Source organism: Hypomesus nipponensis, chromosome 16 (genome assembly GCF_054491055.1).
Source record: "Hypomesus nipponensis isolate SF chromosome 16, ASM5449105v1, whole genome shotgun sequence".
NCBI classification, from domain to species: Eukaryota; Metazoa; Chordata; class Actinopteri; order Osmeriformes; family Osmeridae; genus Hypomesus; species Hypomesus nipponensis.
Window position 1 is genome coordinate 1575007 of NC_140376.1, and position 13566 is coordinate 1588572.

Below are 13566 nucleotides of genomic sequence, written 5' to 3' on the forward strand. Positions count from 1 at the left end.
TCCTCATCAAGGCTTTCTGCTGAAACACACTGTTTGCAATATGCAATTAATGAGGACTTGGAAGGCTTTCAATGGCTCCCATTCCAGCTGTAATTGTGTGAGATTCCCTCAGGGCTAGGAGGCTGTGGGAGGGTGGGGGGAGAGGGGGCTGTGGGAGGGTGGGGGGAGAGGGGGCTGTGGGGGGGAGATGAGGCTTGTCAGGAGAAACAGAGCTGTCTTTAATCTTCATTTGATGACTTTCAGTACAAGTGGAACCGTTCACCATGGAACCAGGAGAGAGAGGCAAGGAAGGAATGAGGGAAGGAGAGAAAGCTTGTGTGAGAGAGAGCTAGTGAAAAAGAGAAAGAGAGAGAGAGAGAGAGAGAGAGATAGAGAGAGAGAGAGAAAAGAGAGAGAACTGGCAGGCAGGCAGGTTTTAAACAGAGCTAGCCTACTTGTGTCACTCAGCCTCTCTGGGTGGCTGGTCTGGAACAGGATGACTAGATGACTAGACTCTGAACAGCCTTCACAACCCCTCAACATGCACACCACAATGGTGAACACAAATGTGTCTGGGAGTATGTTTGTTTATGTGTGTGTGCGTGTGTGTGAGAGTATGTGTACGTTGGTGAGTGAAGTGGAAGGGGTGTTTTTTTGTAACAATTATTTTATTCCCTGGACACATCAAAGCACAAGAGAAGACATGGTGAGTTTTAACTGTCAAGGAACGCATTTATTTATAGACTGTTACTGTACCCACTGTTCCTGCTGCGGAGAGAGACGTTTCATGTCAGCCAGTTTAAATGTAATACACAATAAACACTATATCTAATCTGAAGAGAGGAGAGGGGAGGAGAGGAAGAGGAGAAGAGACAGTAGGAGAGGAGAGGAAGAGAAGAGAGGAGAGGAAGAGGAGAAGAGAGGAGAGGAGGAGCAGAAGAGAGGAGAGGAAGAGGAGAGGAGAGGAGAAGAGGAGAGGAAGAGGAGAAGAGAGGAGAGGAGAGGAGAAGAGAGGGGAGGAGAGGAAGAGAAGAGAGGGGAGGAAGAGACGAAGAGAGGAGAGGGAGAGGAGAGGAGAGGAGAAGAGAGGAAGAGGAGAAGAGAGGGGAGGAAGAGGAGAAGAGAGGAGAGGAAGAGGAGAAGAAGAGGAGAGGGGAGGGGCTCAACACAGACTTTTTGACAGGAATATTTGCTGCCTACCCTGTCATACCTCCCACTAAGTATGCACCCACACACAGAGAGAACACACACCACAAACACCTTATCTGCCCTGGCAGTGTAGACTGATACTCCGTACTTGAGCAGATTAGGAGGGTTCATGCTGTGTGTGCACGGCATGGCGTCTCCACCCGGCTCCTCCGAGTTCCTCATGTTGTGCACGCCCCTCAGCCACGCCGTGCACGCCCCTCAGCCATGCCGTGCACGCCCCTCACCTCCGGGTGCACACCCCTGAGCTTGTGCGTGCACATCCTTAAGATTGTACGTGCGTGCACGCCCTGCATGTTCATGATTCACACAGGCCTACTCTGCTATGCTCTGATGTGATCAGAGAGAGAGAGAGAGAGAGAGAGAGAGAGAGAGAGAGAGAGAGAGAGAGAGAGAGAGAGAGAGAGAGAGAGAGAGAGAGAGAGAGAGAGAGAGAGAGAGAGAGAGAGAGAGAGAGAGAGAGAGAGAGAGAGAGACAGACAGGCAGACAGAGAGAGAGAGAGAGAGAGAGAGAGAGAGAGAGAGAGAGAGAGAGAGAGGGGGATTCAGTTGCAGGGTGATAAGAGCAGTCCTCAAGAGGACCCTCTGAAATGAGCTTCCTCAATCAATATATTATCTCAAGATGCTCCACCAGCAATGCACCTACACATGACCTACAGTATGTTAAATACTCTGACTCTCTCCCTCCCGCCTCCCTCCTCTTTTGTACCCGCTCCCTACATGTTTATTCTCGTCTTAAGTCAGGGCTGCTCCACGTCGCATACAAACAGCCCACTAGAATCACCTCCTGGACAGAAGGCTGGGTTGGGCGCCATATCACAGATGGATAGAATCACCTACTGGACAGAAAGCTGGGTTGGGCGCCGTATCACAGATGGAGATAAAAACCATTGATTTTCCTCGTGGGAACCTTAACATCGACGCTAGACCAAAGAGGAACCCAGGGAGATCTTGTGGTGATGATTTCCGTTGCACGATTTATGCATAATAATAAAGTTTTTGTGGCGAAAAGTGAAGCTAACGGTAGCTAACTAGCGAGCCACAGTCACAAACTTCACTAACGCCATGATGTCACAAACCTGCGCGCGATTACCTACAGTAGAACATCAATTCAGACAAGCTCGTTAGCTTCTGGAAGATACCTAGCTAAAACCGCTAAAAGACAACTGCAGAAATGACACAAGCACATGTCAGGGTGCCATCTTATTATCTTATTTCCAGGCTGTGATATCAACACCATGTATTTTCGCCGTTCTTACTGGTTAGCTCCCACACCCCACATAGCATTAGCAGTAGAGCTGTTCAGCACAGCTGCACAAGTTACTTACCGGTCTGGAGGTCAGGTCTGAAGCTAGGAGCAAAAAGAGCACCGCCAGCTTCTCCAGATTAGCAAAATGGTACATTAGTGGTGCTAGGATGTGCTCTGCTGTTGCTGATATATGCTGTTCTCCAACACCGGGTAACAACTAGTAGCCTGCTGACTAAAGTTTTACCTACCAACCAGTTAACTAATACTTTGTTTTCTCTGTATTTGTGCTGTTGGGCTAGTTTTGTGGTGGGACCGATACATTAATAAACATAACAATAAACCACGAGAGGGGTATGAAATGATCATCATTAGTCCTGGAGGGCAATCCATGGGATGGCATGTGACTATCAGAATGATTGGAGTGGACAACATGGGAAGAGCGAGGCGGTTACTCATAGCGCGGATATCCGGTCACATGACCCCGAGTCTTCAGACAGGGATGTCATTACTGACACTTAATGATCGCTACATGGTGCATCTTGCATAGAGGAGTGAAGAGATCGCATAACGAATCAATAATTGAGTTATTTTTGATTTAGTCTAATAAAAATATTATCTTTCTCCAAATGGCTGCCTCGGTAGGCTTCTTCCTCGTCGTCGTCGTCGTGGCGAATAGAACCCATTCTGATTCTGATTCAAATGTTTGGATGTTTCATATTAGTTTAAACAATAGGTTTGAAGTTTATATAGTAAAAAAAACATTACATTATTTGTTTAAACTGCAGCTGCAACCAACGCAAGCACTTCTCACCATTTCCCCAGAAATGGAAGGCTAGCATCTCGAGGAAAACGGTCCATTGGAATAAATTAGCAGACGCTTTTATCAAAAGCAATGTACAAAAGCATGTTAGGGGACAGTAGGAAGGATCGTAGTGCTGGTATTTCAGAGATCTGACTTTTCTTGTCTGGTTTGTGTTACCCACTCTGTTGGTTCACCACTGCCTCCACTGCCGCCACTGCCTCCACTGCCTCCACTGCCTCCACTGCCTCCACTGCCTCCACTGCCTCCGACTGCCTCCACTGCCTCCACTGCCTCCACTGCCTCCACTGCCTCTTCGATATTCCGCTCACACTGCAAAACTGTCTCTTAAATGAAAATGAGTTGTATGTGTAGAGTAATCATTTAAATGGATTTTCCCCTGGCATACAGAGTCCCCATTTATCTGTCAGGGACTTCAATAGATAACTTAGAGAGCACCACACGGAAAACAGACAAGCTCCTTGTCCACATCCCACTCCTCTCTCCTCTTCCTCCTCCCCCTCGTCCTCCTCTTCCTCCTCCCCCTTGTCCTCCTCTTCCCCCTCCCCCTTGTCCTCTTCCCCCTCCTCCTCCCCCTCTTCCCCCTCCCTCCCTCTCTTCCTCCTCCTCTTTCTCCTCCCCCTCCTCCTCTTCCTCCTCCCCCTTCCACTCCTTCCCCTCCTCCTCTTCCTCTTTCCCCTCCTTCTCTTCCTCCTCCCCCTCCTCCCCCTCCCTCTCCTCCTTCACTTCCTCCCCCTCCTCCTCTTCCTCCTCCCCCCTCCTCCTCCTCCCCATTCCCCTCCACTCACTGGCGGATTCAAGAGGTGGCTTTTAGAGATCCCCTCTCTCCTTCCCTTGCTTCCTCTCTCCTCCTCATCCTCCAGGTGTTTAGTGTAAGGTGAGGTGACCGTGTTCAGCACTAAGAGGGTCGATACCAAGGTCATCTCCCTGGACCCAAGGTCATCTCCCTGGAAGGTGTTCTGGCAGGAGGGACGCACACACGTCTTGTGTTCTGAGACAGATCTGAGATATTATTTGTATGGCTAGCCTGACCTCTAGTGGCCATTCAGATACTTGCATACACCTATGCTGTCATGCACCATGTTTCAATCTTCACTGACACAAGCCATACAACAACTCAACCAAATAGGCAGTTCTCACAGGTGGTCTGCACTGATGTGAGGGCCAAATCTGAAAAGAGTTTCTAAAGCTTGGAAAAATTACTTTTGAAAAAAGTTTCTCTAGGTTACAACAAATATTTTCTAATAATAAGGTTCAAAAAAAAAGTAGAGCTGTCTGAGAATAGAGACATTCCGGATCACCCATGGCCATATGACAGAAATTGGCAGTCAAAACGGTGTGAATGCGCTGCCTGTCTATAGTGTCTATTTGATGAAATGATGTGACGTCAGCGTGACCCTAAAACAGGTCGAAGTAATGGATACTTTTCAAGTATGTCAGAGCCCACACTTCTTTACTTTAACTTTAGTGAAAAAGTTTAGTCAGCGCTTCAACTTTTTTTAAACAAGTATCTGTAGCCTACTTCTACTTGAGTGAAGGATGTGTGTATTTTTGCCATCTCTGATTCTATATATCCATGCGTGCACGTTATCTACAAGCAGTAATCTCATGAAATGTTACACATTTATCGCTGCGCATTTATTTGAGTGGGGCTCACCTGTGTTAATTGTGAGGCTCCTTTGACCAATTACCAGTGGCGGTTTTAGACACATTTTACTGGGGGGGCCAAGGGGGGGGGGGGGGGGGGGGCAGTGTGTAATCAAAGGGGCACATAAAAAAACAGAAACAAATTATATATTTTTAGGTTAGATTATGTAAATTAAGGCTACTACTTATATTTTATATTCTATTTTTTATTCCCCTTGGTATTAGCTAGACCCCCTTAGTATTAGCTAGATTTTGCTCCTTTTGTATAGTTCACATATTTAAGTTTCAATATTCCTATATGTTTAATGTTGTGCAAACATTCATGGCGAATAAAATCCCTTCTGATTCTGATTCTTCTGATTTTCCCCATTCCAGCTCCTCAGCTCTCTTAATACCTTGATGTTTAATTGTGTCTTTAGGTTTATATGTGCAATTCATATTCATTAGGCCTACTCACTTAGCTGTACACATGGGCGTATCTACTTGTTTCATTAGCCCCCCCAAATAAAAAAATAAAAAAACATTCGTTAATATCTCTTCCTAAAACCCACTAGAGAACACTATTTCAGAAGGATATTTCCAAAAATGTCTTCTGGGGGAACAGTCCCCCAGACCCCCTACTTTTGCTGGGTCACAGGAAAAATAATAGGTTTTATCTACGGGCTTAGCCCCCCTCCAAAAGTGGGAACCTATATTCGCCCCTGGGTGTACAGGTAGCGTTAGTCAATCCAGGCTATTCAGTACGAGCTCATTATTCACAATGCATCTATAGAAATGCAAAAAGTTATATAATTGCTTGAAGATAACGACAATAACACGTTATTATTTGTGAATATCATCCATTTCCTTGGAGAGGTTCAACAGGGGACACCAAAACCTCAATAATCCATCGCAACTTTGTAACGATGATGATGTGTGCACTCGACCACCAGGGGGAGGTGGTCATAAATGTAAAAAGGAATTCAACACGTCACACGACATCTTTTCATCAGTAGGGTGCGCAGTCCGCCTACTTTTGACTGAATATTACATTTGCCTTCCACTGAAAGGGTTCTTATGAAGGATTGTACGTTAGCCCCGTAGCTGAGGTGACATCTGTTTCAGTTCGTATGGTCATAGTCGGACCGAGGCACCGTGTCTTGAGAAACGCAGTCGTTTCTTAATAAGGCAATGGAGAACTAAAAATAAAGATTGTTGTGGCCTGCTATTACTGGATGTGCTGGTTGTCTAGAATCCTGTAGGCTACGTCGAATCGAATATATGAAAACAGTCTCACACATCTGTTAACATTGCAAAGGAACACCATACTACATTTGCAAGATAGTGGAAGATTTGTATAATCTGTATTATATTGTCACTCAAAAGTAGCATTTGGAGGTGAAGCCCAAAGGCTTGTCTTTGTAGCCCACTCTATAAACTAATATGATTTTTACCAATTAACAGTTTGAATGTAGTCTATATGCTAAACAAATAGCTATTGTGAACTGCGTTGTGTGTTAAGCCTACATTTTTATTTGAGAATAGTATTTTTAGGTGAATAGCTTGAGCAGACGTGGTAGCGTGGTTTATACTGCTTATTTTTCTAATAATACGTTTATTCTAAAATGTGAATGTTTATAAATGGCTCATTTCAGAGTAGCCCTACGTATACATTGAACTAAGTCCAAAGAAAATGACATTATTTTTACATAATTTTTATCCAAATTAATATCCAGTTTTATGACAGCAAAACTTCTCTAGGAAAACGTCGTGTTTAAATTGAAGGACTATTTCGATCTGGAAACCGAAAGAATGGACTTTGACATCGAGGATGCGTTTAACACTAAATACATAAATAGAAAATATAGGTCTTTCTTCGGCCACTGTGGGTGATATAAAATCAGTGTATTATGTATTCGGAACTATTCATATGTAAAGAGATTAATATAAGACTTCTCGTCTCGTCTCTCGTCTCAATTTACAACAATTTCAATTATATGAATTCAATCGTAGGCAATGCTGTTATGATTAAAATAAATATTATTTTAAAAGACTCCACACCTCAGTAGTATTATTACACAATAAATGGATAGGGGGAAATGGCTGAACGTGGAACGCTGTATAGCCTATATAGGCTATAACAGATGACCTAGGCTACAAGCCCATTCAAACCCGACACAACAAACAATAAAATGAAAAAGACAATCATATTAACAACAACAATATTAAAGGTCAATACTACCCAAACAGTAATATTATTACAAGACTACACTTTTGTTTTTGTTATGTTACTAATATAGCCTACAGATTAATTTAATTAAAACGAGTTATTGTCTGGTTTTGTATAAAATAACATTTATTTCCAGCAAATTCATATACAATGTGACGGTACACAGCTTGCAACATGAGATGAGCCATTGACTTGATTCAGCACTAACATATGCCATTTCACAAATGAAGAAATATTGCAGCTGATAAACAACGAAAAGAGTTAGGTCAATTATAATATAATCATCTTATATAATCAAATGCATTATACACTATACATAGTTGGAGAAATATTATTATTATTTTTTAATCAAATCAAGAAAAAAGAATGCAAAACATAATTAGTTCAAGTTTTACAGTTAAGTTTAGGTTATGTTCAACTTTCGGGAAGCTACACAGGAATAACTTGGTCTTCCCACACTGTAGGCATTACAAATACGATCAACTATAACGTTACAAATATAGGCTATCGAGTTTCCTGTCTCTGGAAATAAAAGACTTAGATATTATCCTCGTATTGTGGCTCTGTAACACCATCCAACACCTGGGATTGGACAAAATATTATTGACAAATCTTAACAAAACTGCACAACTCACAGTCACCATTAATGCATTTGATGTCCTGGTTAACTCCAAGTGCATTTGTGAAAAAAATCGGGGAGGTTGGAATTATATTGTTGTTTTTTATGCTTGCAGAAAGAAAGAAAAAAACATAATTCAACAACGTAATATTTTTGAATTCCATATTAGGACTTGCTGAAGGTATTTAACAACTGTTCTGTACATGGGAAAGTAACAAGATTACATAATATACTGTATAAGTATGCTTGGTTTGTCTTCTTGCCCATCAGGCAGATAAACTAAACGCCAGGTCATATTTACAGCAAGCATTAGCCAAAGACACCACAGATCTCCTTAATAACAATCAACACTTTTGGCTACAAATACACAGTCCATCCTGGAGTGTTCCTCCATGCGTCTCCTTGTCCTTGCGGCGCATGGTGAGTTCGTTACCGGGGGTTCTCTTCACGGTTTGTCCGGGTTGTTGTTGACCAGCGGCCCGTAGAGACCGTTGACGTAACTCTGATCCTTGTGCAAGATCGTCCTGTCTCGGATGAGGTCACTAAAGGCGTAGTCCATGGGCGGCCTAAAGCCCAGAGTGGGCATGAGCCCCGTGGTGGAGTAGGGCGTCATGAAGGCCAGTCCTCGGCTGTGGGCAGAGTAGGCCAGCCGCAGGGGGTTCAGCCCCAGATGAGTACCCAGGGGGTACGTGGAGGGATCTGTGCCAAAGTGAGGCGTGTTTGGCTGCAGGGGGGAGAAGGCCGAGCGATTGCTGAGCGTCATGGCTCCTTGGAGCATGGGCCGGGGGTTGGAGGACAGGGGCGACTGATGGACGCTCTGGAGCATGCGTTCTGCGGTCCACGTGTCCTCTGGGGCTTTGGGCTGGCCGCTGTTGTTGAGGATCTGCTCGATGGCCTGGACCACGTCCTTCCCACAGCCTTGTAGCACCAGCTCCAGGACGCTACGCTTGTGGCTGGGGAACACCCGGGTCAGGATGTCGATGGCGTTCATCTGCCGGGAGGCGGCGGAGGACGGCGAGGGATCCTGGTCGTCCTTGTCCGTCTCCGAGCCGGAGTCTGAGCCCAAGGGGGTGACGGAGCCCGGGGTGTCCTCGCCGTCCTTCAGGGTTTTGGACACAGGAGAGCTGATGAACGATTCCCCGTCTCCGTTCTCGGACCCGGAGCCGTGGCGGCCGTCCGGAGAGGACATTCCCGGGACGGACTCGTTGTCGGTCGACACAGACTTCCCCGCGTTCTGCTGGCCGGTTCCTGACCCCAACATCTGGGCTTTAGGGAACAACTCGTACTTCTGAATACTGGAATCTGTGAATCAGATTATTCAAGATATGAGAAAATACAATTACATGATTCTCTTGAAAAGGGGCCTAATTAACCTGTGCTTAAAGGGTTACTGGGTGCATATTTTTATGCAAAAGAGAAAACAGAACACTTCAAACGTCATGGGATGGGTGTTGATAATTTAAAAATTCCAGGCACAAATTAGTTCAATCATAGCCTAATTTTTATTGAACGTTATACATGCACAAAAGTAACTTCAGTATGTTGTGTTTGCTAAGAATAAGGGCCTAACGTCCTTCGTCCACTCACCAGAGTTGTTCTCGCTGCTGACAGAACCGAACACCTCGTAGTTCTGTCGAGGTGGAATTATGCCGTTAGCGGCAGCCAGCGCGAGCCCCTCGGCCGTTCCGTATAGTAGCTGAAGCTCGCGGGCTTCGTTCTCTTCCTGCGCTTGCTGTCTCCGCAGCGCAACCTGCGCCGCCATGACGCGCTGCCGCTCGGCGATCAAGGTGCACTTGGCACACATACAGTCTTTCCAGCGGCAGTAGCGCTTGTGGCCTTTCAATGCTGACACCACACCGTGGTTCCTGCAGCGGGCGCACTTTGGGGTGCGGGGATACTTCTCGGTAGCGCGCAGGAGGAGCGGCGGACCACGGAGGAGCGTGCTGGCCATGGAGACCGGGATGGAGGTTGCAGTTCCCGCGCCGTGATGGATTTGGGAGCCGGAGGACACAGTGGAATGCTCGGGTCTCAGATCCATTCCGCGTTTGCCAACAACCGTCACACAATCACCTGGGAAATGTGGCTCGATGATAGATTCGTTTCTCGAAGCTGTAGAAGTTTTGTTTTTGCCGTGGATCCGTTTACACCAGCTGATTGGTTGTCAACATATCTGTCAAGTTAACGATCTAAAAGTGTTGTTTGTCCATCGACGAAAAACGTGCGTTAAAGTTTTCCTAAACCGGAGGGATGTAGCCAAATACTTGTCAAATCGAAACTAGGCAAATTTTAAGAGGTAAACAATGCAGGAGAACAAGAATTGACCGTGTTACACTCCAGTATCCGAGTGCTTCAAGTGCTGCAAGACAAGTTTCTTTCTCCCCCCGACTAAAGTTAATTTCTCCAAAAGAAGCCGAGGTTGCAACTCGAAGCAGCGCGAGACACTAACTTCCTTGGGAGATTCTGAGTAGATACAGAACGCGCTCCCTCTCTCCCTCTCCCTCTCTATTGTTGCTCCTACGTTTTCATTAGACAAATTTGACAACAATGTGGCGTCTGTCATTGGCCAAAAGGGGAAGGTGCAATCTGATTGGCTTGTCCCTTTTTCTACAGTGTCCACCTGAGTTCTTTCTCAACTAACAAGTGTTTAGAATCTGAGGGCGGCCATGGAGAGCTAAAATAGATATCAACAACGAAATTATATTTAAATTCAATAGCAATTCATTATCTTGGCTTTTTTTTTGCATTTAACATGAAAACATATTATCAGAACATTCATAAAACATTAATTAACGCAACATTATAGGCTACTATAAGTTTAAATCAGTCAATGGAAAGGGGTGGATGTTTAAAAAGATGGAAGCTATTGTAATGCTTGGTATATGTTGACACGTTGTATTGGCATCACGTGCGATCGGCATGCATATTGTTTATATCATCAATATGATTTTATTATTATATCTTATTTTGCAGTGACACCTAAAGCCATCGATTATGTCACTGTCATATAACCATCAACCCGATAAGGTAAGTAGTATTTCAACTTTGATTCGTGACTTAAAACCACTTGTCTCTTAAAATGCATCTGGGAGAAACAAAATGTAGGCCTAGTCTATAAATCAAACTTTTTTACTCAATGTTAGAGATTTTAAAAGCATGGCGAACCTTTCTTAAACGTTTCCCCACAGACTTGATTCATAGTGAAGCCAAGCCTGTACATTTTTTAAGGTGTAGCCTATTGGAAAACTGAGTGACAGACTGTATACAAAAAAGTGACAGGCTTTAAATTTGAGAAAACAGAATGAACATCGATCTTTCAAAAAATTGTAACATATTTATGTTATTGCAACATCGAACCAAAGCACGTAATTTTGCCTAATTGATCAAACACATCAACATAGTTTGGATCTTATCAATTATTTAATTGTCAAAACGGAGTGTTGTTCGAGAACGCATAGACTACTTGTGCTACAGTAACGAGTTAACGTGTCTTGAAAATTAGCCTGGGAAGACATGTTAGACTGCTTTGAACTTTGAAATATTTCCAATAAATAGGCTAATCATCTTGAAATAATTGCTGCATGTCACTTTGGCTTTGTCAAATGAGCGCTCGCGGCAGGCACTCTTTTAGGCTAGTCTACGCACATTGTTGTCTATCACAGTGAGTTGAATTTCGCGTTAGTAAACACTAATCATATTTATATACTAATGAATGTCCACCTTTTAAATGTAATGTCAAATGTTTTTCTACGGGATATATTCCAGGGTATTTAATATCAAAAGTATTGTAAAAAAAAAAACATTGACATACTTTCATTTTTACAATATGCTTCTTTTAAAAGAATAGCATATAAGCTACCACACATAAATATATGGAAGTCTATGTGTTGCCTACCTAATAATACAAACTACACTAAAGCCCTAATGAGAAACTCGATTTATGTCGCACATAGGCCTATAGTGGACTTGAATAGGCCTAGTAGGCAACGTATCCAACACTTTGGTTGTTACGCACTGACAATGAATTATTTCTTAGCTTTTGTAAAAAACTAAAAACAATTCTAACAATAAACGATATTGACAGAATTCGTTTTGGCACGTGGCAAGTGTGTGATCTCTACTTCTAAAGGGTTTCTCAGCCAGAGGATCCACGAGGCAGCAGCCACCGCGTGCAGCTCTGATGGGATTCCGCTGACGTCCGTGACGGTTATGTATTAATTACACATTTTATCGAAATTGTGAAACGATTATTTCATGATTATCATGCCTTTTTCAAAGATGTGGCTGCAATTCTTTTTTTATGAGATCAAAATAGTTTAAGGATAAGAATCAATTAATACAAAACAGTTGTGTGTTTTGTGTTCTTGTCCATGGCTGCCTAACAAAAACGTATATGTTAAAAATAATAATATTTAACATAAAAACATGAAGAATATCCTACAATTATCAACAGCAATTATACGTGTAATGGTAAAATATATTGGATGTTTTGAATGTTTTTATAAATTACATGGACACAACGAGCCTAAACAGGCCTGTATCCTATTTCAGTTTACAACAGACAAAAAGTCTAACTAAATCTCCACTGATGTTGGGACTGCATTGATCTTAAAGTTGTTTACCTTAGCTGAATAGAGGCGAGGCTACAGTAGCTTAATCATTTCTCAACGCCACTCTCTCACGTCACCCCTTCCAGCAGCTCATAAACATTATCCTATCTTTTCTTTTGATACGGACCTTTACCGCTCGAGCTCTATATCTCCTGTCTGCTCCGCGCGTCTCTGGGCATGCACCCAGCTCACGCAGACCTGCCGCTCATAGTGCCATTGTTTACCTTCTGAATCACAGTAAGCAAATGCCATCTGTCTCCCCCACCGCTGTCATCTGCACCTTAATTACCTAACCAACAGACTAATAGAGACGATATTAAACTACATCTTTTTGACATTCAAAGTAATTATCTTGCCTCGGATCTCACACGAATGAAAATTGCCAACCAAGAAGTAATTTCGGGCTCCAGTGATAAATGGCGGTAGTAATGTGAGGAGATTATGTTATGTAAACCACATCAGGCTCAAGACTGGTTTATTTTCTCTTGCCGCTGTAGAACTAAGTTCGTTGTTGGGTAGGCCTATTGGTTAAGTAGTGAAACAGCAAAACATGCTTTTGCATGTTAACAAAAGAAATATCAGGCGTTATACGTAAAGATGGATATAGGCTATATATTTATAACTTCTGAATTGAGTTTCAACAGTTTAAGGATATTTTTCATGTGAGAGAGAGAGTTGAGCATTTTGGATTAGTTCCATTCATGTTAATTAAAAGTATTTTTGTACTTAAACTATTTAATCTAAGTAGGCTTAGACTGGTTTATTGCCCCACATCTCATTACACTGTTTCATTGTCAAGTTATTCATATTTGCACCTTACATTTTTTGCTCTTTTGGTTAAAAGCTAACTGTATTTTATGGGCTCTGTACTGCACAATAACAATAAAGTTGAATCAAATTTAAGAAAATAGTTTGATCGTTTGATTTGTCTTGATTCGATTCTCTTAAAACTCACAAGTTCGGCTACACGTGATTAAACATTATGGCCTAGTTTCCCAGGCCTAGTCCAAGATTAAACACTTTTTCAATTGAGATCTTCATTTTATTTGTCTCATACTTTAGGACTCGGCTTAACCCGTGTCAGGGAAAGTGTTCAGGTTATTCACACGTGCTGAAAATAAAATCACATCTTTGTATTGTCAAGTTTATCTTAACTATACATCCATATCTGTGTATTCATATGACCTAGGATATATTGGCATACTTGCTAAGCGTTTTAGCTATATTTAA

The 13566-nt window shown here is 43.0% G+C and overlaps 1 protein-coding gene across 1 annotated transcript; it reads right to left on the bottom strand.

Annotated features, from left to right (window-relative positions):
- Positions 1–7218: 7218 nt before the first annotated feature.
- On the bottom strand, positions 7219–11597 carry dmrta2 (DMRT-like family A2). Its single transcript, XM_084676234.1, has 2 exons — positions 9317–11597; positions 7219–9031 (listed from the first exon to the last, which is right to left on the bottom strand). The coding sequence occupies exons 1-2, from the start codon at positions 9765–9767 to the stop codon at positions 8175–8177; spliced, it is 1308 nt and encodes a 435-aa protein (XP_084532360.1). The 5' UTR covers positions 9768–11597; the 3' UTR covers positions 7219–8174.
- Positions 11598–13566: the final 1969 nt, after the last annotated feature.